The sequence below is a fragment of the Ambystoma mexicanum genome, chromosome 4p (assembly GCF_040938575.1).
Source record: "Ambystoma mexicanum isolate Mex_15411 chromosome 4p, UKY_AmexF1_1, whole genome shotgun sequence".
Classification (NCBI taxonomy): domain Eukaryota; kingdom Metazoa; phylum Chordata; class Amphibia; order Caudata; family Ambystomatidae; genus Ambystoma; species Ambystoma mexicanum.
The window spans coordinates 231,929,587-231,955,743 of NC_090927.1; the positions used below are offsets into that span (position 1 = coordinate 231,929,587).

At 44.3% G+C, this 26,157-nt stretch overlaps 1 protein-coding gene across 2 annotated transcripts in view; it reads left to right on the forward strand.

The window, feature by feature from the left end:
• PKHD1 (PKHD1 ciliary IPT domain containing fibrocystin/polyductin) overlaps positions 1–26,157 on the forward strand; it is a 4,356,595-nt gene that overhangs the window by 2,941,354 nt on the left and 1,389,084 nt on the right. For both annotated transcript variants that reach the window (XM_069605754.1, XM_069605755.1), the window contains one exon: positions 13,396–13,533. In XM_069605754.1, coding sequence (XP_069461855.1) covers positions 13,396–13,533 — 138 coding nt within the window. The remainder of the gene's footprint in view (positions 1–13,395; positions 13,534–26,157) is intronic.

Genomic DNA, 26,157 nt, shown 5'->3' on the forward strand with positions numbered 1-26,157 from the left:
GAAACCTGAGCGACTTAAGCACTGAAGAGTTTGGAATAGGTGGACTCATGGAAATTAGGTTTTTTGTAAACTGATTATTTTCGCCTACGGCTTGCCCCTACGCATATTCATCAGCACCTTTCTTAATCCAAAATGTTGAACCCAAAGAGTTTGTAAATGTTACAGATTAATGGGCTGCACATAGAGTAAACCAGACTGGGAAAAGTGCCCCTGATGCAAGGAGATAAGTGTTAAGACCCACACCCCTGACACTAAAGGTAGGAGATCCCAGAGAGTGAGCTCTGGAAAGAAGATACTCCAGAGGTGGTGTGTGTGGCATTCCAAGGAGCCTCTGCAGGACAAAAAATGGTGCTCCGACTATGAAGACTGAAGGAAGCATCTAGATGCAATGTTGTAAGACCATACGTGTACTGCAGCCAGCTGCCTGATCATCCTGTTACATGACAATCTCCTATGAAATAACCATGTTTGTCCTTTGTGTTTGGGCATCCACAAGAAGTCCTCCATGAGGTTCCTGAGAATTCGTATATGCATAGGCATACAGTGCTCTCCTTAATGTTTGAATCACATCAGCTATTCAAGTCACTGGAGGAAGTACAATGATTGTAGGTCAGTTTCGGGGTCATGCTTGGAACTTAGTAACTGGAACAGCGGTATGCACAAGAGTAACTTTAGGGGCATCAAGGAATTTAGAGACTGCCCTGCTGACTCTCCATTTACAATTCATTTATTGGCATTGGAGTAGTGTGATCAGAAGTGTGTGGACATTGTTACAGTTACAACTTGGCTAAAGATGTAATGACCCCATCTCTGTCCAAGAGACAGACTTCTGTGAAGTGCACTCCTGCTAGCAAAAAAAAATGTATTTGTCAGGCAGCAATCAGAATCAGGCCAGTAACAACACCTGACCTTGTGAGAGAAGTGGCCGAGGTGCCTGAGGAAGCTGGGGAATCAGACCTGATGGACGTCCCCACCCTTCAAGAGTTGTTTGCTGAATGGGGTCTTGACCAGGTAGACTTTTCTAATTCAGGGAACAAATATCCTACTCTCAGTGATCCAATGAAGTAGGCTTAGTCTCTGGGACAGGGGATACCCAAGGAAAACATGAGACATATTTGTAATGTTAGCTTTTATACACTGAGCCTGTGCACACTGAGTCAGGTTCCAGGATGGCATGGCCACTTCCTGATACAGTTAACCCACTGGATACCCTAGGCAAGTCATCTTTGAATAAAGATACTTTGCAAAGGTTAGGTTTTCACATTGTGGGATGTTCTAACCCACTCATCCAGGCCCTACAACAGTACTGTGCTTTGCTGGCAGCAGAAACATCAGAATGGCCATTGGGAAGCATGCTGCTCGCTCCAAATCATCCAAAAATGCGCAGTACAAATCTGAAAGATAGGCTACCATCTACTTTTGCCTATCTTAGTGAGCACAGGAGATCAATGCCAAAAACCAACATTGGGCTATCCACCAAGTAGCCTGAAACCACTTGGAAAAAGGAATACTGATTGCCAAAAGAAATACAGAGCTGTTTGGGAATTCATTTTCTTGATTGTCAAAATGTGCTAAAATCATGGCTCACAAATCACCAAAAAGATCCAACCTTCTTCGTGGGTGTTCCACATTACTCTACTGCAAGAATCCACATCAGTACAATATCAGCAAGAATCCCATGCTATCAGAGCAAAATTCCCCTTTGAAAGACAGCTGTCAAAAATGGGTGCAGTACCGTTACTCACCTCTACCAGAAAGCCGACGTTTTAAAATAGCCACTTTTGTAAGGTTAAACAATTGAACTCAAACTATGCCAAAGAAGAGAATTCCATCGAAATGCCAGATAGCGTGCTACACAGTGATTTCATGTTGAAAAAGACTTGATTAAAGACATGTTGTTTATTTTAAGTTATAAATGTTTTTTTCCATAAGGAACTAGGTTGCAATTGATCAGGAAGTAACCTGATGCAGTTCAGACTTCAAAAGGCTTGCTTTTCATGAGAATCCTTCACACCTGGGGACTGCACACCAGAAGGCAGGATATAGCATGGTCATGTTGATTATGAGGGAGGAGATTTTCCCTGCAGCCCAGAGGAAAGAGAGAATGGATTCTTTCAGATGAATAGAATATGCTGATTTGGGTGTAACTGGTCAAACAACTGCTCTGGGAGAGACAGGCCATGAGACATCTGACTTACCAAATTCTGGGGGGGGCGGACTAGACTGAGATGTGAATTCAATTGAGAGCAAATATATGTTTTATACAATTGCAATTTACAATGTGTTCCAAGCTGACAGAAATGTCAAACTTTGAGATTCTTAAAATGACATGCACTCACAGTTTAAAACTAAGCTGGACGCCGTGGGATGTTCTGAGACCAAACCCCGGGATTTATTAATATTGTAGATACAGTGTTTATGCTAGAAACATAAAAACGTATAGCCATATACTCAGAGAGGGTGTGTATGTCTGTGTAACATTTGGTGTAGAGCCGATATTGGAAAGCCTACCAAAAATGAAAATAAGTTGTCATTTCTGAACCCAAGCTCGTAGGGACATGGGACGTGAACAGAGACATGCCTTAATTCATCTGTGATGTGTATATTTAGTATGAACAACTTGTGTATCTGGGAAACCTGTTTGTTATGATAAATTGATTTTCTATGAAAAAGCAGAGGGGAGGGATTACAGCTAAGCCATAAACATGACACCTGATGACACAGAATGACTCACCATTCCTTTCTCCAGTCAGGTCAAAGGGGAATCCTCTAACCTATCAAATCCTTAGTGGGTTGGGCATGTAGAGTCAGCCTCCACACCCACTTTGAAAACACATAAAAAGAGACTGCTGAGACCCAGATAGGGACTTCTCTTTCCACTCTTCAACCGATTTCTTGTGCAGCACTCTGCAAGAATACTTCAGACAAAGACTCCAGACTCCAGAGACTCCAGAGACTCCAGATTCCAGATAGATCCAGAGACCAGACTCTAGAACCAAGCTCTTGAACCTGAAGCAGGGGCCTAACCCAAAAGCTGAACTCTTCTCAGCAGGCCTCAGGATCTAGCAACCTAACCAAACTATTCAACAGCCTGGCTGTGCTGTTTGATTCTAGCCACAAACCCTGTGCTAGAACCAAGATCCAGAGAGAGCATGGCTGTAACCCAGAACCGTCAGATCCAGATCGAGGGATCATGCTGTGATCAGAATTCCGTGCCTGAGACCTGTCCGGAGGCGTGTGCAGTCCAAACCTCTTGACCAGATCTTTGACGAGGCGCATTCCATTCCAAAACTAGGAGTGAGTATCTAGTGTAGAACTGTACAGAACCAATATCTTAGTCTAAAGTAATCTTATCCCATCCATTTCAACCTATTCAGAACTGCATTTAGAATTTTGTGTCCATCCTTCAAATCTGTAAAAGCGCCATCTGTCATTCTGAAATCTTGACTTTATTTCTGAAGATCTACCTTCACCAAAACGTCTGTATCTTTTGAACTGCAAATTTTAACTGTCATTTTAAAGCTAAGATCCTGCGCTTTCCAACAAACCTAAAACGACATTCCAATTCCTTATACTTTTTCCATAATCACGATTTACGCACGCAGAAAAAGTGCTGCGAATTGCAATTTAGCTCAATTTCGTTTTCTGTCAAAATAGCTGTCTCTTGCTTACCACTGCAGAATTTCATTTTCCATTTGATAATCATTCACGAATCATGGCTAGTGTTGACCTGAACCAATCTAAAGTAACTATCACTCATCCTGAATCTCTTTTAGTAAATTAAAATCAATTTAGCAGATTTTCCCATCCATTGCAATCACATTCAAAAGCTTTTGGCCTGTGTTTTAAAATCATACCTGTTTTCTCTGAGCTTGCTGGGGGGAACTGGAATTGAACTGCATTCTTGATTGTATTCTTGAAACCTGTGTACCCTCATTCATATCTCTTTATACTGCATAGTGGGGGAGTGAGTAGTCACAGGGGAAAAAAGTGATTATATTATCTTCTGATTGAATTCATCTCAAGTTTATTTCTGTGTTGCATTCTTTCCCATCTTGCATTTCCTTGAACCATAAAAGTATTTGCTGCTACCTCATCCTTCCTATTCCTACTCCTAAGTGATTAAAGAGATTGTCAATTTTGTAATATTACCCATTGTTGATTGCGGTCCAAATTCATAAGTGTGCTATTCAGATATTATTTTGTTAATAAATGTGTGATATATATATTGTTTAATTATTCAAATGAACCTTTTAACTTGCAAAACAAACCTACTTCTTGGCTCAGTGAGGTCGGGGAGATCCATAGAGAGGGGCGTTATATAAGGGTTCATCATCCAGATTTAAGAACTTTGACATAAAAATATATCAATAAGGGCTTCCATTGGACATCCCAGACTAAGCATTGACTTAGTTGGAGTGCTGCATTGAAGTCACTTACAACATCTACTGTCCTGTAAAGGAACACCAAGCAGCAGATAAGTAAATGAACCTTCTGACCTGTCAGTTGTCTGATAAATCGAGTGGACAGAGAAAAGGAACCCTAATACCACTGGATTTGATGCACATACCTTTTAGGGGAGTATGGATTAACATTATTGGTCCACTGGACATCCCCACATCTTCAGGGAAAAAGTTCATCCTTGTGGTTAAAGACCATCTGACCAGGTGCCCTGAATCCTTGCCGACGAGGACTGTCACTGCACAGTTCACAAAGCCTTTGTTGGAATATTCATGAGAATTGGGTCGCCAAGAAAGCTATTTGAGAAAGTAATTCCAAATTGTTGATCATATATGAATGCTAGGAGTACAGCATGGGGTATTACTTACAAGCTTCACACTTCTTACCACCCCCACACTCGGAAATGACTGCCACATGTATGAGGAGCAAACATATCTGCTATTGGTGTCATAAAAGGATGATGGAAAGAGCACGCCTTTCACAGATATACCGAACAGCAGCCTCACAGATGACTGGAGTGCAATCATCTCCCCAACTGACAGGTTGGACTGTCAATCTTTGATTAGCCAATGTTCTGCCCTTTTACCACAGACTACTATTCTCACTCAATGGTGTAAGAATGGCAGTGAGACTGGCCACAGTATGCCTCTGAAGAGCAAATATCACAGGATAATCTGACATGGTCTGGGATGACATAAAGATTGTGAACCTCGGGTGATTGAAAACATTTAAAGTGAAGTAGAGTTTCCGCACAGTTTCCTACCAGCAAGCAGTTGTGCAGACCTCTTAATATGTACTGGCAATTTAGGGGGGAAGTCAGTCTATAATCCTAGGGATTGGTGTTTGGCAAAGGCACTTCTGCCTACTGGCTGACGTTGCTTGATCACTGTTGTAATGTTCTCCCACTGGAAACCATATTCCCTCTGGAACAGCGCCATGTTGGTGCCCCAAAGCAATAGCCTATTTTCTTCATTTCGTCTTCTGTCACTTTCTGCTGTGTTCTCTGCGGCTTCCTGCAGCATGTGGAGATCTACAACATTGTTGGAAGCACCACCGAAATACTGAGAATCCAAAGCAGCTGCTCTCCAGTAAGAAATTACCTCCAGAGGGCTGGAAACGGATATGATTCATCGGAAAGAGACATAACTTCCTGGCTGTGTGTGTTCAGTAGGCTAGCATACGCCTACCTTTAAACCTTTACAATTGTGACAGCTGCCATCATGGTCAGCATCCTGCAAAACCAACCAGCTGCAGGTTTTATTTCTCATCAGAAATATTAGTCGGAGTTGAGCGAATGCTTACATAGAGCCAAGCTAGAACTTTGAAAACCTCAGCCCGTATTGGGCTACGTGTCTTGGATCACATGCTAATGACCCTGTAAAAATCACAGACTGCCCAATCACATCAACAGGAGTTTGTAAAATAAATGCATATCTTCTTGATTTGTATAAAAGTGAATAACTGCAACAGCAGATAAAGGAAATGTAGCAATTCAACCTTCTAGGGCATTCCTTTAATTGAAACACTATTTACTTAAACCATATTTCTGTCAACCTACTTCCCTCTGGAAAAGTGTGCTTTGGCCGCTCGACCACATCGACCCTGCGTGGTCTAAGAAAACCTGGAAAAGAAAACAATCTTGCCCAGACCAGGTTTGTGATCCCCCTCGCAATGCATACTGCAAATTACAATTTGTCACACATGTTCTGCGTTGAGAACATTTCTGGTACAGGTAACAAAGCATGTTAGATGGCATATGCAATGGAATACTGCACAACCCTCAATTTCTCACATGCAGAGCTGGGTAAAGCCCATTCCTGCATGGGGTTGCTTTGAAATATGGACCTTTTTGGTTTTGCCGCTTTTTGGTGGCATAAACCAAATATGGCCAAAACATTGTTACTGGAAAGGAGAAAGGGGAGTTCGGGAGCAATGTATGGCATTGGCATGGCAACTCAACTTGCCGACACCTGGCGATGAACTAGTCGAAGAACCATCTGGGTTTTTTCATGTGACTCTGCCATTCAACGTGCTTTAATGAGTTCCTCAAGATGAAACACATTGTTGTTTTTGTTTTTCCGTCTTTTCGAGACGGAGACGGCTTGTTTTCTGTTGCTACTCCCTGCCATTACCACGAGCGGAACACAATACGCTAAGAATAGCAGAGTTTCAGGATGGACAGTGCACCAGCATCAATCCTCCGCCAGGGACCTTGTCATTGTATGGCTTCAGCCTGAGGGATAAAACGAAAGTAGAGGGTCGCTGAAGCCTCTGCAGTAGCAGACATGATGCATCCCTCCAAAGCGCTGCTTCCAAAAACGGTGAGTACAAGAGCCTTCGGCTTAGTGGTTGTTAGGAAAGATTTCAATATTGTATGTAATCTTCCCTCCATGTGGCAACCCCCAAACTTTTTGCTGTTGTTTTACACCCTGATCTAGACTTTGCCAGAGAAGCGCAGCCTTCTGCCGCACTCCTCTGGGCTTTCGCTCAATTCTTATGGGGAAACTGACATGCCCTTAAGACAGTCAGTACTGGGAGTCTTTGTTTCCCTTAGTCCTTTCCTCATGTTGCAGCTTTTGTGTAACATGAAATAAGAGTGCACTGTAACTTAATCTACCGCGCTCTTGGGGCTCTAGTCATTCCAAAGGCCCTAGAAACTCTCGCTGGACTTATTATGAACTGTACAAGTGTGTCCGGGACAGGACTGGTGGCAGCTATCGTTTCTCTTGTGTTTTGAACCCTTTTTTGCCATGTTATCCGCACTTACTGCGTTTGGCACATATGAGTGGCCGAGCTCCAAAATGGCCATGCCACGAGGTTCTTTGTCCTGTCCTCTGACTGTCTTGCCCCTTCACCTTCCCCAGGTTGAGCCAACCTGGGGAAGTCCGTCCTTATTTGGTCATGCACTTTCCCGTGAAACCCAAAGCTTTCGCGGGCCTCTGCATGCCTTCTGTGTGTGCCTCCAGGATGTGGGCTGGGATGTCTGTTCCCAATACATATCCTGGGTGCCAGAGAGTTTGGAGTGTCCTGAATGCCTGGGACCACTGTGGTCCGTGATAGGTCCACGTATGGTGTGAGTGTTTGTGAGCATATCTCCCATTGGGTCCTCTCTGTTTTGGCGCGAAGGGAACTTTGGATAAGAGGAGGCTGAAAACACCACTACCATGTCGATCTCCTGAGTTCACACCGAACAAGGGAGAAGGAGCCAAGTATCCTGCAACAAGAAGCTGAGTCGAGGAACCGCTGGTGACCCGCTGAAGGTTTGGCATCTTGAACTGCTGTCGTCCTGTGAGACCCCTCTGCATCTGATCGTCCAAGAAGGTCTGCAAAGGCGCTTCGACCCAATGGAATAGTGGGATCAACTATTCCCGGCACCTTCATCAAACCCTGCAAGTAAGCCTCTTCGGAAGTGTCCCTGGGCCAACCAGTGGGCTGACCAGCTTATGCAGGACACTTTGCTCTGTCACCGCCGCCATTTCGGGGAAGCCCTCGAAACTTGGTCTACTGCTTGCTCTGCACCCACGGCACCCTCACACCGAATTTCGTACCCTTGGCATTCCCAGGTCTGAAGTGAGATGAGTGCGCCCGGACCAGAGTAAACGCGGTTGCCGTGTTGCCATGCTGCGGGAACAACCTGTGCACGTCCGCTGCATTTGGGACACCCTCGACCCTGCATCATGCTACACAGAATCTGCACGGTGTCGAGACATCCTGATCATCGCAGCTGAACCTGCCAGCAACGCGAACTGAACTGGAGAAGTCTGGGTCTGCCTGCGTAGGGGACCGGTGAGTAGTCCATACCCCAACCGGTGGCCCCTCGCGCAGGAGCCCGTTTCTTTTCTACCGCTGTTGCGAAATAGCGACTCTATCCCACACTCTCACCCTGCATCTGGCCTACAGGTGGAGGCCTTGCATGAGTAGTGGGGACCACTTCTGCATCGCTTCATTCACCTTCCTGAACTGCCTGAGACCCTTGAAGAGACCCTACTTTATCTATTGGCACCAGCGCGTGCAGGTACTTTTGAGCATAAGGCTCCTCTCTTCGTAGGGCTCGGACTTCCTCCTAGTTAGGTGTATCTCTGATGTCGAACTGGGTCTAATGATTACCTGCACTGCCTATTTTCCTCCCCATCTAGGTGGTCTACATATTACATGCTCATAACTCCTTAGACCCCTCAGTTTTGTATATATATTGTATTGATTGTGATGTGTTGGTTTACTTTCGTATTATTGTGATTCTTTGCTATGGCCAATGTTACAAAGGTCTTGTAATAAATGTGTCTATATTTTTAATATAACACCTGTCTGGAGTAATGTGTAAGTGTCCTTGCTTTGTGTGCTCATTGAGGTCTTTCCGTCACCCTCACCCCTCTTGAAACTTAGTCTTGACCACCGCCATCGCTACTTTGATTGGTCTGGCTTTTCCACAGGTTACCCTGTTCCAAGAAACTAGACTGGCCTTCTGAACCTCTGCCCCTCCAGGTCAGAGTTCAGAAATCCATCTTTACAGTGGTGCCCCAAAGTAAGATGCTTGAACCACCAGTTTGGGGGCACGAGGCGTAGCTTTATCTAACATGTGGGGCCTGAAGCTAATGTAGTTGGACCCTCCTCAGTGACATTAACATCTGTAACATCAGCGTTGTTGAGTGGGCATTTGCAGATTTTGGGTGGGGCGCTGGGGCCTTCCTGTTCTGCCCCTCTCGGGGTGCTGCCCACAAATAGCAGTGTAAACACAGCGCTCCATCTTGTGTCAACTTTATCTGCTACTCTGCATTGTCCCATTTCTATTTACCAATGTGTCGCATCCCTCGCCTGGTCCTCTTACCATCAACATCTTTATCCTGACTGGTGTGTAGAACAATGTGGTAGTACAATCTACACCCAAGACAATAATGATAAGCAGGCCCTCTTTACACAGGACAACTTGAGGCATCCACACTAAGTTTAGCAACACTCTAAAGCTGCCGCCCCTCTTTTCACACATACGCAGCAGACCACACTTTTTAAAATCTGAGACTCGAGTGTCAAAACTGATGAATGAGGCAGGTGTAACACAAGAGAGGGCAAAGGGTAGCCTTGGAAGACACGTGGAGACAGAATGGAAGGAACCTAAGGGACAGGGAGCGGTCCAGAGACTCGGGAACGCAAGGAAACATAGGGGAGGACAACTGGCCCGGGAGCAAGGGGGTGGGGAGTGAAGCCAGCAAGTAACCCTCAGGGGAACGAGGAGTAGTCAACATGGGTAAGGGAAGGGGGAAACCACATGGGGGCATGCAAGCGGATAAGTCACACAAGCAACGGGGAGGAAGTAGTAGGCCTGGATGACCGGGGGAAGAGGCAGAAGTTAGGTACCAAGGGAGGGGAGGGGTAAGGAGGCGAGGGAGTTACAGGACCCGGAGGGGGGGGTGAGGAATAAGATAGGGACCTGGAAGCTGGGGGTCGGGGTATGAAGGGGTTAGGTGAAGGAAATGTTTAGAGCACTTATACCTGGGGAGGCAAGTGACAGGGGTGAAAAGCTGTGTAACGATCCTGCACCTGGGAACAGTAGTCAAGTGCAATCGGCTGCAATGGGAAGCTGCTGCGGAATTGGGGAGTGTTTGAGATTTATCAGTTAATAAAGTGAAACGGCGTCGGCTCTGCACAACGGATGTTGCCGCCATCAAGCGGGGAAGTGTAAGGGTTTTTCAGCTCAGAGCAGAATCCACATGCTGTTTCAGCAAGTAACGGAACACCTGCAAGCTACCTCCTGCTTAAAAAAGCAACGGCGGCCTGTCCACCCACAATCTGTGTCAGTGTGTTATTTCAGGGAGGGGGGGGTTTGGGTGGAGGGCATGGCAATGGTAGAAATGTGTAGAGGCACACACAAGGAAAACCAAGTGAAAGTGGAAATCAGGCAAGCCAAATGCAGGGCCCCCAGGGGGCCGGTGTGGATTGTTGTGGCTATGTAACTCATCATTCCATGTATGCACAGCAAACTTCAAGTTGGTCCCCAAAAAATACCATGGGGTGGAGACCAGCTTAATTCCTATGTAGTAACGTTCATCCCGTATTGATGTTTGGGAAAAGCACAACTCCCCCAGTAGTACCTGAGGGGGCATCTGCCAATTGAATTAATTATTTTAATACTGGAACAACTCCAATGTTGGCATACCAGGACACTGAGACATGAAAGATGTGTCGAGGATCACACAGTGAGGGTGCTGAGTGAGCACCTGCGTCTCCGTGTTTCTAGCCGCAAGGCACTTTACACTGGATGACCACCATTAAGGCGCGTCGTTATTTCCTGTTGCTCGTGCTTTCATTTTATGTAGCACCCATGTGTTTGAACTTTCAAAATGCTGACCTTTTGGCGCCATCCTTATGGCAGAAAGATGTAGAATTTGGAGGTCGGTGTGATTCTGCTTGCCAGCCGATGCTCCATTTCTGAGCTAGATTAAAAGAAAAAAAAAAATCTTATGTACATATTCAAAATATTGAGCACTGCTAGCGGGCTCTCAGGAACTGAGTGTTCTGTGCGTGCGCGCTACTTAACAAAAAAAAACAAAAAAACACGGACTTGCTGGGAACATTTCACCCCACGAGCGCTGGGAGGGGCACAATTAGCTGTTTTTAAACAGGGGGGCTTCCTTTAAAAGAAGTTGCGTGGGCGGGAGCAGGGGTTCGTGTGAGTGTATTTATAAAATTGTTCATCAGCTCTCTTTTGTTTGTCACAGTTAAATCGCACTGCCAAAATGTACTCATAAGAACACAATTGCCTGTGACTCCATCCAGGGCGTTACGAGAGCATTTATATATATATATTTTTAAATATTTATTCTGCCAATGTCAGTTTCTTTCATTGTAACCGCAATATTGTCAGTCTTTCGAGTTAAATGCAAGAGAAACGATGGACATGCCTTTTATAAGATAGCTCCGTTAGTTTGGTAAGTGCAGCTGAGGATGTCATCCATCATGCTGTCACAGGTTGGTAATCTGAAAGGCCTGGCGCAGCCTTTCATCCTGGCTGGATCCACATACATTTAAAGCTCGTCGTGTTGCAGCACTGTGAAACGGCAAAAAGCGCATTGGCAAACTAAATACAAATACAGGTGATTCGTTTTTATAAAAAAATCGGAAGTGAGGTCTTATTTTTTTCAGCGTTCATACGCCGGCCAAATTGAGTCTTCTGGCCGCTAGCCAGCCATTCTTGTATTGCCTTTTGGCCCAATATTAGGCGCTATTATGGTAAAGGTTCTTATGAAGAAATGCTCCAGTCCAAGAATTCCAGTGGTAGATGGAATGGATTGGGGAAACTGTGTATAGCACCCAAAATACCCTCACTCTCTCCCCCCCCACCAATCCACACTATCCCCTCTCTCTACTGCCATGCACCCATCCCCTCTCTCGCGATCCCCATCCAACCATCGTACCCCATCTTTATCTTCTCATCCCTACCCCCTCTCTTTACCACACCACACACCGTAGCCCCTCTCTCCAGCCCCACCCACCCTACACCCTTTATTCCCACACACGCCCACACCACTCGACCCCCTCTATTCCCTTATTCAATCACCGTGCTCCCTCTCCCCTCTCATCCTTCCTCTCACACACTCGCTTTATTTCTTACCGTCTCACTCATATTCGTTCTCTCACATATGTCCTCTTGCTCATGATCGGCACCCCCGATCAGTGGCTTCCTCCGTTGCTCTATTCCCCATCTATTGCACCCCTCAACCCCTATCAAGTCCTCCTTTCAAACATTGCACTCTCCTCTTTGCACCCAGGCGCTTAATGCAAAGAACAACAGTAAACACCAACAATATTGCCATTGCCAATGCTTGTTTGACCTTGGTTTGCGATCTGGTGGCCACAACAGCTGCAAACCTGGTGGGGGGGAGGGGTCTCAGGGCACAACGTCTTGCTCTATCAAGTATTTCCCCATCAAGAGCCGTGTAGGGAGTCCATCTTGAGTTCAGACCCTCAACAGTGTATTATGTCTCCTAGCTGAAAGGTCACCGACCATTCTGTTACACTGTTGAGCCACAGGCCAGCTTGGTGGGTACACTAGGGCCTAGTGCCGTGTCAGATGGAGGTAGGCAATGGCTTGTTATACTGCTTCAAAAAAGGCTGGTCCTGTGCTGATGTAGGGCTGCATTACTTCTGTGATGGGCACCTACACCTGTGTCCCCTAGGGCAGGGGTATGCTGAGAAGGGAAAACACCCCGCATGTCCAAAACCGATACACCCCCAGATTAGTGTTTGCCATCATTCAAAACTAAAGAAAATGGCTACAAACGTTTCAAACAATACATTTCACGGCGTGAGCAGGAAGTAATCCAGTATACTCCATCCTCACGAGCCACTCTACTCAGTTATACCTTTCCACGACGTCATTCCAAGCTCGATATTCCCTAAACACCACACCCGCAAATATCCATATAATAAATGAGAACGATCCGTGATCTGCAATCCAACAGTATTAAGGTTAAAAGCTGGACAATGGAAATGCCACCAGTAGGAACCCTGGTCCACAGTAACACTGCAACCTGGATGTTAAGTTAACAGTGCTTGTGATTTATTTTGACTAAATCAAGGAAGGTTTGAACTGCATGCTTTAAACAAAATGTGTTAACGTGTAAACAATATTATTTCAGGGTCTAGTTATTGTATTGCTGAATGGGCATTTTTGCTTATTTTTTTCTGGGATTCGTTTACAATATGTCCACACTTTCTTGGATACGGTCTAACCTATGTTCTAGCAGGACCCTGCAACCATGCACGCGTGCCCTATTCCACATTAGTCTGCCTGCACAGAGGTGCGAGTATCATCGCATTCTCATCTGAACTTGCAAATGTTACTGGGCCTCGTCGCTATATACAGCTATTTTTTATTAATAATACATATTGTGCGTCTCTGGCCATCAGAATGATGCTTATTGGTTATTGTTCTCCCAGACAGGACCGTCTTTGTGGATGTGACTCTGCCTCCCCTTGGAGGACTCTATGTATTGGGAACTCTGCAGTTCCCTGTGAACTCCAGTAACGTTCTTAGCGCGGGATGCATCTTGATAGCTGGAGGAGAACTTATTGTCGGTAAGTGCTATACGCTGTTTCTTCGACTACTAATGAATCTGCATAACGCAAGCACCATAGGATGCCCATTCTAACTTGAGAACACATGCACGATTTACAATTAGCAGCTCAGCTATGTCTCAGGCCGTATCTAAGCCATTAGCAATTATCCTGTGATAATGGCCCCCAATAAGACCTCTGACACAGCGCGACCTCAATGTCTTCTGCTTGCATCACTGAATCAAAACCGATTAGGAAAGTCCTACCCAGTGCTTGGCAAAGTCTTTTCCCATGCTCATATATTCATATATTCGGATTAGACCCCTCAAGGAACGTTTCCCCAAAATGTGCAAATGTTAGCTGTGCAGTTTTTTTTTGAGGGCAAAGAATTGAATATATGAAATTATTTGTGGGGACGGACTACCAAGGATAGCGCAACAGAGATGCGTTTTTTCACTTCAGAAACATCTTTTAATATGTAAATGGTTGTATTTAATGCAAGTGAGGTCTAGCATCAGAACGTCCTTCTTATGAGAAAATCATGCCAAGGCCTGCCTGTGATATTTATGGTTGAATATTGATGTCATGTCAAGCTCTGCTCCACACATTGACAGGGCCAGCATTTAAGGGTGGCCAGGGGTGTCACCTACTACCCTGAGGTATGGCCTGGGACATCTGATCTTAGTTGCAACCCCTCAGTCAGCCAATGCGCGTACAAGCAGCCCTGAGACTCACTGTAGTCGGTGTGGCTTTGGCAAGGAAGAGAGGCTGCGTCCTGTGGTGGGTCTTATGGTGTAATACGCTCCCTCCAATGTACTCAAAGAAACAGAATTACCAATCAAGTAAATGTTTTTTCTTCAGTGGGACACCATGTGCAACCAGGGAAGCATTGATCCATGTGTCTAGTGCGGCCTTGGCGCGCGGACCTGTATAGCGCTAAGCGCCGCCACCTCTAACTTTGTCCTACCTGATATGAGGATTCCGACTCGGCTCCATTTCGTACGGCTGGGTTTCTGGATGGAGCACAGCTTCCTGAGTGGCCATCTTCAGATGATTCTGAGCAAGTCGGCTGCAGGCACCACAAGGCACAGGCTCAAGGCCTGGCTTTGATGGATGGTTGTGCAAGCCGGCCCTGCCAATAGTGCAGGCAGCTTCCTGTGCAGTGGTGGACTAGCCTACGGGGAATTCTGGAGATGTATCCGTCTGCCTCAACCCATGGACCTTTGTGTGGGTGTCCTGGTTTTCTGCTCCTCCTACCCTCTCTTCCAATCACAAACACGTTTCCTAGCATCCTCCTCATCCCAAACATGCTGGCTAAGCATAGAATTCGTTCTAAATCTTCCTGTATGCTTTCCTCAATTTTAATACCCGTTTTATTTCTTTGTTGTGTCATGTTTGTCAATATTTGGACACATTTTTCACAACTGTGTTATGTTTAACTAATTTGTAATGCCGATATAGACACAAATGTGCTTGCAAATTCAATGTTTAGACCCATTTTTCTCAACAGTCTTGAACAGAGACCCTCCAATTCTGCTTTGTGGGATTTGGCTTTCTCACACGGCGTAATCCGATGGAACGTTGGAAAACATGTACAAGGACACATGTTGTTCCCTGTCCACCTCCGGCCCTGCCCTGTGTAATTAACTTGAGAGCCATTCAGGGAAGGTTATGAGAAGGCTGTTGCCTGACTCTAGCTCAGAAAGATATTAACAGACTGTCGGGAACCCTGTAAGAGGCTCCCTGCAGTGGGGACTCAACCACAGGGGCGCAATGGGGACACCCTCCACTGTTCCCTGAAGACACCAAGACTGAAACAATAAAATACAAATGCGTTTACATAATGGAGCAAGAGATTTTTAACTTGTTCTATAATAATGCAAATTAAGTGTCTGCAAAGAATATAACAACATTTTAATTCTTTGCAAATGCCAAGAATGGTGGTGACCCTTATGCCCTAAACAGCACTTTACATGGGTAAAGGCTGGCGAGCAAAACACCCAGGCATTCACTCACTTCATGGACAGCTCTGTGGAAGGCATTAGGGATTAGGGAGACCATGGTAGGTGGTAACTGCCTTCAGAATGCTTCCAGGGTGCTGGAAAGTCTGGCGCATGTAGCATCCTGAAGGCCTCTTTACCACGCCCTCTGCCTGTCTGTCTCAGGCTGGGGGGTGACCCTGCCCTCTGCCTGGTACAACAATAGGCAGGAAGAGGGGTGAAGGGAAGTGGCACCTGCATGAAGAGGGAGAAAACCACCCAGGCCAATGAGTGAAGACGACCACTGCAGCTCTCTCAGGTAGGTTTAAAAAAAAAAAATGAAATGTGTATGTGAAAGAGATTTAATTTTTAAAGTCTGCATAATTGCGTATGAGTGAGCGACTGTACCTGTGTGGTGGCTTGTTCTGGTGGCTGCCATGCGAATCATTCACAGAGCACCCACCAGAACACTTAACTCAAGCAGATACACAGATTCACAAATCGTGACTGCTTTTGTGAAGGTGTATATGAATATGTCTATTTGTGTGAGTGAAGTGTTCCTGGTGGGTGTCATGTGAATGATTGAGAGAAGTTGCATGGGTGAGTGAGTCCTTGTGTGCATGTGTGTATCTGCCTGAGTGAGGTGTCCTAGTGGATGCCACTTGAATGATTGAGGGATGCTGTGTGGGTGCATGACTGCTTGTGTATGTGTATATCTGCAGGAGTAACGATTTCTGGTGAGTGTCGTGGGAATAATTGAGGGAGGCCGTATGGGTGTGTGATGGCTAGTGTGCATGTGTAGATAAATATGTGTGTACAGTGGGGCTTGAAGGGGTATTGGTGCAGGATAACACCAAGTTAAGAAAACATAGTCTTGCCAGCTGCATGCAATGCACACAGTCAGCAGCAACATGCTTACTTACTATGTCATGGGATTTATTTCTGGACATCTGTGATAAAGTAAGCTTGATAAGTGTTATTACGTGACTAGCCTGGCATATTTTGCTTAAGAGGTTCTAGCCATAATGTTTACTATGGCATGACCTTTTTTTCCAGGCATCTCTGATAAAACACACCTAATAAGTGCTATTACATGGCTAGACTGTCATAGTTTGGTGCAGCCAGTCTAGTTATATTTTCTTACTGTGGTATGGTATTTTTTAATGGGCACCAATGGTAAAGCACACATGGTAAGTCTTATTATTACGTGATTAAGAATCGCCTACTTTGTTGAAGCCAGATTGGACTTTAAAAAAAATGTGGCTTGCATATTTAATTGCAATGCTAACAGGAGTATGGTCTTAAAAGGGGATACTTGCATTATGTACAAAGCAAACATGTGTGTGTTCTTATATGGAAATACAGACACACATGGGCTCAGCCCTCTTGGAAATGTATCAGCACAGCCAGCATTATAATGTTTTTTATACTGGCATATGTTTTGGTGGAATACCTCATGAAAATACATTGGGAAATGCTACAGTGCATTGTTGGTGACTAGAATCTATTGTATATTTCCATTAATTACCTTACACTGATTTCAAGCTCTGTGTCGTTTTAACCAATCACAGAAAATATGATACATAATGCACCATTTTAACCCATTAGTATAAAAAAAAATGCTCTCAGTGTGAGAACCCCCACCGAACACCACTTCATTGGTTCACGCAGCCTCACTGTGCTCGGTCGATGTGCCGGATTTGTGGGAAATATTTATGCCCCTCCAATTAAAAAAACTCACCATCCACCACTGGCTCCAGTGTAGGAGCCCTTACTCTGTCACCTGGTCCTTTCCTGATCATCCTTGGTCGCATTATGAGTAACTTAACCACAGGATCCAATTGACAATATCTGTGCTTCAACAGTTTCCGTGCCTCTAACTCTGATTCTATGGGCCTGATTCATGGAATTATTTGTGCACAAAATCTGGTACTTACAAGTCAAACTGCGTTCAAAACACTGCTTGTTGATTCATGGAACTAACTGCGCTGGGCTTTTCTGGGGCTTGCGTGGAGTTCGCGCAAGCTCGGCATGGCTTTGTGAGCGGCCAAGCACCTTGCGCGAGACTCCAAGCACGTGGTGGGCATACCCTGTGTAGGGGTGGGAATAGACGGCAGAACACGCAAAATGGGGAAGAACAAGCCAGAAAGTGGGCGTTTTGACACACGAACCGCAGGCAGTCCATAGCACCCCCGCTAATGCGTGGAACGATATGTATACATAGATGTCACTGCGCAACCTCTCCACTGCGAAATGCCCACCCAGTTCCCTCGAAAGCTCTGCCACCCGGAAGCAGGCGTATGGACTTGCGCTGAGGAATCACAACTCTGGAGGTAACTTTGCATGTCGGATTTAGGGGAGCGTGCACACAGATGGAGTTCCAATTTCACTTAGGGGTGGGCGTACGCACCGCAGCAGGGTGCAGGGACTGTTTACGGGGGTACACATGCAGTTTGACTGGGAGAATAAATGCTTTGCGTGAAAATGTACGCATGTCCTCGGGGTGCCAGTTACAGTTATGGGGGACCCCGTGCAGGGTCCCCGAGATGCAGGCGGGGGTGCACACAAAGGTCGCTGTTTGCTGAGGGTAATGATGCAGGACAAGTGGTATGCCGAACAAAAGGGAAAAACTCAAGAGTACGAAGAGGACACATGAGTGATACAACTGTCACACAAAAAGGGATTCCCCTCAATGAACACATTCAAAATTTTATGCTGTAGAGCAACACCCATACTTGACTGTGTGGCTATCATACACTGTATTTGGATAAATCTACTGAATGGCACCGGATTGAATATAAAATAAATTATTTATTCACTAGCCCCATGGGTCCTACAACAGTACATTTTATACATTTAATAGAATCTGCTTCAAATTGCACAGATGCAGTACATGAATAACAAGATAATAAAACAACATCTCGGACCAGTGAATCAAAATAAATATTGCATGCTAGGTGGTCTATTGCACAGGCTATACCACTATTATGCAATTAGAAGATTTTATAGCAAATGCACATTTTGTAAATCGCAGGTCGGAGAAACAATATAACAACAAAGACTTGACTTTAAGTATGAGCCAATCTGGTTGACACAAGTAGAGGAACTCAATCCTATACTGCTGACCGTGTCTAACTACATTTAGCAGAGTACACGAACGCCAATTTTGCATTGGATGAATAGTAAATAAAAAATATTTAGATCTAGATACACATCCCAGGTCTACTTCCAACACACATTGACAGACCCCGGAAATATATGTAATGCCGGGGTTGTCCGGACAGGACGTTTCAGCAGGAGATAAAGTTGGCTGTATTCTACAGGACCCACAGGAAGTTGGAGCCTTGTGGATGTGATACACCAAATATTACTAAAATATTAAAATAGAAAGAATAAAACCAAAGTTCAAAGAGAAGAAAGAAGTAAGGCGAAAGGTGCAATGAAAGAATGTTTTTTCTATAGCAAAGTACATCACCCTCTATGTGTGCAATCACCCTTAACCAGATAACCACAGGTGAAAAGGGAACTTATCCACCTGAAGAACCAGAAAGAGCATAGAAGGAAAGAAAAATAAATTCACTTTCTGTATTGTGAGATGCAGTCCAATCCCAAAGAACCAACACCCAAGTCTCCAGTCCCTACTCGAGTGAGACCAAACAATATGAACTTACTGTGCACTCGTAGTATGTATTGTGCTTGGAAGCAAATCTATAGTTAGGTCAGGCAATTGATTACCAAATAATGCTTCATGGGCAAGAACAGGTATCCTAATGTGGGTGCCTGAATCAAGCTAAAAGAAGAAGGAATACAAAAAAGGGCATCACAACCCAAACACTGATATACAGTTAATAATTATGTGAGCGACCAATTGTGTGCACCCGCAGGAGCACCTAACTACTAACACAGGGCTTCGTCTAAGCCACATATTACATGGAGAACGTGGCTGATCAACTAGTCCTATGTTAAGAACCTCCACAGAGAGTCAGTTCCTACTTACCCCCGGCAGGGTTGAGGAAAGAGTCTAAGCTGATTAGTCTCTCTGTGTCTTCGCGAGCAGAGGCAATGAATGTCCCGTCCACCCGTCGATAGGTCACATTTTGAACCCACGGATCTAAGATGTACAAAAAGGGGGATACATATGTATATAAATGAGGACAGTCTCACTAGACCATTAGCACTCTGATATATTGCTAGTGAAGATAAAGTAATGGTACAGGGTCAAGTTGCAACAAAACACTCACCATATAGATCGTCTTGTTTGAATCAAGACATAGAGGCACAATGAGTTTCTCTAGTTACCGCCGTACCAGGCTGGTATGCGGCCAACCACACAGTACATGCAGGAGGAACAACAAAGGACAACATAGTAACAACATATGAAGGCAGCAGAGTCTGGAGGTGTATTCCGCTATTTAGTTCTTGAAGTGCTGTGCCCAGCGTACACTCCAACAAAATAAACGTAGGACGTGGATGGGATAAAACAAAAAGGAATTATAACCCCTTTCAATAAAAAAACCTGTTACACAAACTGATGCCAGTAGCATCAGGGGACATAAAAACATAGCCATTCTGTTTCCGTAAGTGGAAGCAGAAAAGTATCTACCTGAATGAATATTTGAATCTCCGCTGGTAGAGGTTCCGCCTGAAAGAATAATGTAATGCCGTGACTGAGTCATGGCCAACTGTAAATGCTACCCTCAGCTGTATGGAGGAGCAAATTAGCGACATAATTACGGGCCCCTCCTTCTTTGACCCAAATAGCATGGACTCACCATTATCTCAGACATCATCAGGAGAATACCTTTTGAAACTAAAGACAAAATCTTGCCGCACAGAACTTCATGGACATTTCCTCTGGGAATATCTTAAGGCCAACATCATCCCAGTGGGCCTAGTGGTCAGAAATGAGCCATATTTGTTACTAGAGGATAACATTTACAAAATCAACTTTAGCTACATTGCTACCAAGTGTAGCCGGGATTTGATGGTCTTATCCATTTCTACGGCACAATGATTGGCAGCACCAACGCAATTGGAATTGAACACAGCCGGGGCACTATTCCGAAGTAGTACTGTCATCATCAATATTCAAGAAAAAATGAAGGAGATTCAGACACATTTTGAAGAGTTCAAAAACATTACCTTTAGCACAAACACCAAAAAGTTAGCTAAGGACACACAGGAGTTTAAGCTGGAAACCAACTATCCCTATCTGGCAGCAAACTATTTGCAAACCAGAAATACCAATAGAAACCAAACGGGTGGCTCGCAGAGGGGACAATGACATCAGGTTACTTTCTCTGACACGAGTAGTAACTCATCACAAGGGTCCAATCAAGGCTATAATTTCCTGCCCTATCCATACCCTTTGCTCCACCCACCTGAGACCCCACAATTTACAGGTTAAAGGCCTTTTATAGGCAGAGGTCATATACAGGGACAGGGATGGGGTCACATAATCCAGCCCCTAATAAGTATCCCTAGCAACTTTCTCTAGCACAGATTAGTGTCTTGGCCAAGGGTCTATCTTTTGTCCCAAGTACGAATACTGACTGGTTGTCAGTCCAGATTGACATTTGCAAATTTCTGAGAACAATTAGATTGCGTCCTTCTTTAGGGACTTTGGCCCACCTGAAATCAGTACAGATACAGGCCTGAGGTATCCATCTACCTTTACACCTTTCAACAATCAAGACCCGAAGGAAATTATAACATTCGATAAATGCATACTGACGGAAGTCAGAAAACTGGAACAGAATAAACAAAGTTTGAGATATAACTTAACTAATGCAGAAACACTTGAGATTAGTACACCATTCAATGACCCCATATTGTGATAAAACCTGCTGACAAGGGAGGGCGGATAGTCTTGTTTAACCAGCAACAGTATCAGGAAATAGTAAAGGACCTCATAGCCGATAGGGACAGCTACAAATATATTAAGGAAAGATACTCGTAGTGATCTCAAGAGATACAGTAAAAAACAACTCTTACTCAACAGAGAGGTTGGCTTAGCAATGATGAATTTGATTTCCTCAATACATCCGAGGGACATACTCCTACAATATATGCAATACAAAAAATACAAAAAGATGCCAATAAACCTCCAGGGTGCCCCATAGTTGTGGGCTGTGGTTCAGTCTTGGAACCAGTTTGTAAATACATCGACACATTTATACAGCCCCTCAGTCAAATAACGGACGTCTATATTCGAGCCCTACTGTATTACCGCCGGATCACGGGTTGGGTGTTAACGGTAAATCCCCATTCCCCATTGGGTCCATTAGATTCAATGGGGCATTTTCAGCGCTAATTATGCGGGCAAATACAACCGGCGGTAATACAGCCGAAAACATCTCCAGAGAAAGGCTGGAGGTAAAACAGCCCATTTCACGCCCAATTTGTGATAGGGCCAGCCCTTAAATGCTACAGCCCAACTCGTGATGAGGCCCTGCATGTCAGTTATCCAATTGGTTGAGGGACGGTCCTTCAAGCCAAGCCAGGAAATCCTGGTCACCTTGGACATACAGGCACTTTATATGAGCATCCCGCAGGAGGAGGCAATCCAATGTATGTGTGAGATATTTACCACCGAACCACCACCACAGGGTATCTCAGTGGAATTCATTCTGGAATTTCTAACCATTGCCCTTGAAAATAACTACTTCAAGTATTAAGATCAATTTTACTTGCAAACACAGGGCACAGCGATGGGTGCTGCCTTCACTCCAAGCCTTGCCATTCTGTACATGGTTATGTGGGAACACCACTTCATTCTCATGGATACCAACCCTCTACCTGCCCACATTCAATTGTGGCATTGTTATATTGAGGACATTGTCATGATATGGCAGGGCCCTGCTCATATTCTTCAAAATTTCGTTCTGTGGTTTAATGAACACCATACAAAAATTAAATTTACCATCAATACTAGTATCAGTGAGATTTATTTCTTGGATTTTACCTTTTGGGTGAAAAATGATACATTGGAGTGCTCCTTATTCAGAAAACCTACAGATAGGAACACCTTGCTCCATTTTACCAGCTTCCACCCTTGGAGCCTAAAAGATAACCTTCTGTATGGTAATTTCCTCCGACTGATGTGACATTGTACATCCACTACAGACTACCTCATGCATACTGATAGTCTGAGAGACCATTTGGTGGCCAGAGGATGTCCCACAAGATCTGCTAAGAGAGCCAGATATACACCCAGGGAAACTTTGCTCACTCTGAAAGAACATTGCAAACAAGACAAGTTGGTATGTGTATTACCATATACTACATATACCTTTGTGATTAAAAAGGTCATCAAGAAAATCTGGACCCTTGTGAGGCTGGAGCTGACAGACAAAGCCCTGCCCCTATTCGCCATGACAAGACAGAAAAATCATAAGGATTTTTTTGTCCCTCCAGACCACAGGTGAATAGGAAAACAATGACGGGCTGGGATTTGTGTCCCCTCACTGGTCACTTCCCCTGTGGTGGGTGTTCAGTTTGAAAATATTGTTAAAACAAATGAAGAATTTTGAAGCACGAGGTAGGCAATGGAGCTTACGTTTACATACCAACTGTAAGACACCCAATGCCATCTATTGTGTAGAATGTCCATGCAGACTGAAATATGTGGCACAGATGTCAAGACCAGTACACACTAGAATTGTGGAAAATCGGTCCTGCATAAGGTGCAATAACATAAATGCACCAATGATACCACACTACATTGAATACGGACATTCCACGGACGATCTGTCATGGTGGGTTTTTGAAGCACTTCCCAAGAACATATATACAGTGCAGCAGTTAAGTGCAGCAGAGGCACGATGGATACATTGATTGGATACAATAGAAAATGGCTTGAATGAGGCCCTAACACAGTACTGGTAGAGTACCATTGGTAGCATATATCCAAACTTCAGAGGAGACATCAGCTTCCACTGAATTTGATGTATCACACGTATTGTCTGCTTTATCTCTTCTGTACTTGAACAGGCATGGCCATAGATACTATGCAGCCCTAGTTTATTCCCTGGCCCTTTGGGTACCCAAACATTATTCTATTGTGGCATTTATCTCTGTGTCCACCTCCAATAGATTAGATTGATGAAGGAATCAATATAATGTAGCCCTGGTTCATTTCGGCTGCCCTTTGGGAATATATTACCCTTACTCACAATGGCAGTCTACTAACCATTTTTAATTTCACCCTGCCTCTACAGGTTTGCAGTGGAGCATACCGACAGTAAGATCTGGCCTTTGTCAGGGTACTTATCTTGCCCTTGAATATCCTGGTTTCTAAGATCTAAATGTAGATCCCCTATGATGCACACAATTTTGTTCACCGTTCACTCTGTTTCTACTCTTGCTCTGTGACTCTACAAGTCTATCCCCTGGCTCTTGGGCACCTACATATTACCCCATTGTGTCATTTATCACTGAGTCTAATAGTGCTTCAATAGTCTAGATCAATAGTGCTCCAATAGTTTAGATCGATGAAGGAATCAGTACAATGTAGTCCTGGTTCATTCCGGCTGCTGTTTGGGCACTATTAATATTTTACCCTAACCCATAACGGTAGACCTTCCCAGGCCATTTACCAAGCATTTTCCATTTCACCCTGCCACTATATGTTTGCGGTGGAGCACAATGACAGTAGGATCTGGCCCCTGCCAGGGTAACTATCTTGCTTCTGAGCATCCAGGTTTCCTAGACCCATATTGGGGCTCCCTTGTGATGCTCATAATTGTGTTCTTCCTTCTTTCTGTTTCTTACATGCTTTGTGACTTTATAAGTCACTAAGTTCTCGGGAATTATAGCAAGAAATTCTGTTTCCCTGGAAATCAGCCCTCTGCAAACATATTAGTCCTATTTCTATGGCCTGGGAAGTTTTCACATTGCTGACACATGAACCCCATACTATTTATATAGCGAGTCAGCTGGCCATGACTCAGTCGCAGCATTATGTTATCCTTGGAGGCAGAACCTCGACTTGCAGAGATTCGAATCTTCATTCAGGTACATACTTTTCTGCTTCCACTTACAGAAACAGAACGGCTAAGTTTCTATGTCCCCTGATGCTATTGGCATCTGTTTGTGTAACACGCCCTTTTTATTGAAAGGGTTTAAAATTCCTTTTTGTTTTATTCCATCCGTGTCCCATGTTCATTTATTTGGAGTGTACGCTGGGCATGGCACTTAAGAAACTAAATAGCGGGATACACCTCCAGAAACTGCAGCCTTCATATTTTCTAACTCTGTTACTTTTTTGTCCTTTGTTGTTCCTTCAGCATGTATTGTGCGGTTGGTCACATACCAGCTCTGGTACGGCGTTAACTAGAGAAATTCATTGTGCCTCTACGTCTTTATTCAAATAAGATGATCTATAGGGTTTGTGTTTAGTTGCAACTTGACCCTGTACCATTACTCCTTCTTCACTAGCAATATATCAGTTTGACAGTGCTCTAGTAAGACTGTCCTCATTTATATGCATACGTATCCCCTTTTTGTACATCTTAGATCCGTGGGTTCAAAGTTTGACCTATCGACATGCGGACGGGACTTTCATTGCCTCTGCTTGTGAATATACAGAGACTAACCAACTTAGACTCTTTCCTCAAACCTGCCGGGGGTAAGTAGGAACTGACTTTCTGTGTAGGTCCTTATCATAATACTAGTTGATCAGCCACCTCCTCCATGTGATATGTGGCTTAGGTGAAGCCCTGCGTTAGTAGTTAGGTGCCCCTGCGGGTGCCCACAATTGGTCGCTCACATAATTATTAACTGTATATCAGTTTTTGGGTTGTGATGCCCTTTTTTGTATTCCTTTTTTCTTTTAGCTTGATTCAGGCACCCACATTATACCTCCATGGGATACCTGCTCTTGCCCGTGACACATTCTTTGGTAATCAATTGCCTGACCTAACTATAGATTTGCTTCCAAGCACAATATATACTACGAGTGCACAGTAACTTCTTATTGTTTGGTCTCACTCGAGTAGGGACCAGAGACTTGGGTGTTGGTTCTTTAGGATTGGAAAGTATCTCACAAACCACAAAGTGAATTTCTTTTTCTTTCCTTCTATGCTCTTTCTGGTTCTTCAAGGTGGATACATTCCCTTTTCACCTATGGGTATCTGGTTAATGGGGATGGCACACATAGAGGGTGATGTACTTTGCTATAGAAAGAAATCTTTCTTTCATTGCACCTTTCGCCTTCCTTCTTTCTTCTCTTTTAACCTTGGTTTTATTTGTTCTATTTTAATGTTTTATTAATATTTGGTGTATCACATCCACAGAGCTCCAACGTCCGTTGGGGTCATGAAGAAGGCGGTCTATTTCATCTCCTGCCGAAACGACCTGTCCGGACAACCCGGAGATTTCATATATCTCCGGGGTCTCTCAATGTGTTTTGGACGTAGACCTGGCATGAGTATCTAGATGTACATATTTTTGATTTACTATTCATGCAACATTGGCATTGATGAACTCTGCTGAATCTAGTTAGACAGGGTCAGCAGTATAGGATTGAATTCCTCTACTTGTGTCAACCCGATTGACTCATACCTAAAGCCAAGTCTTTGTTGTTATATTGTTTCTCTGACCTGTGATTTACAAAATGTGTTTTTGCTATATAATCTTCTAATTGCATAAAGTGTTATAGCCTGTG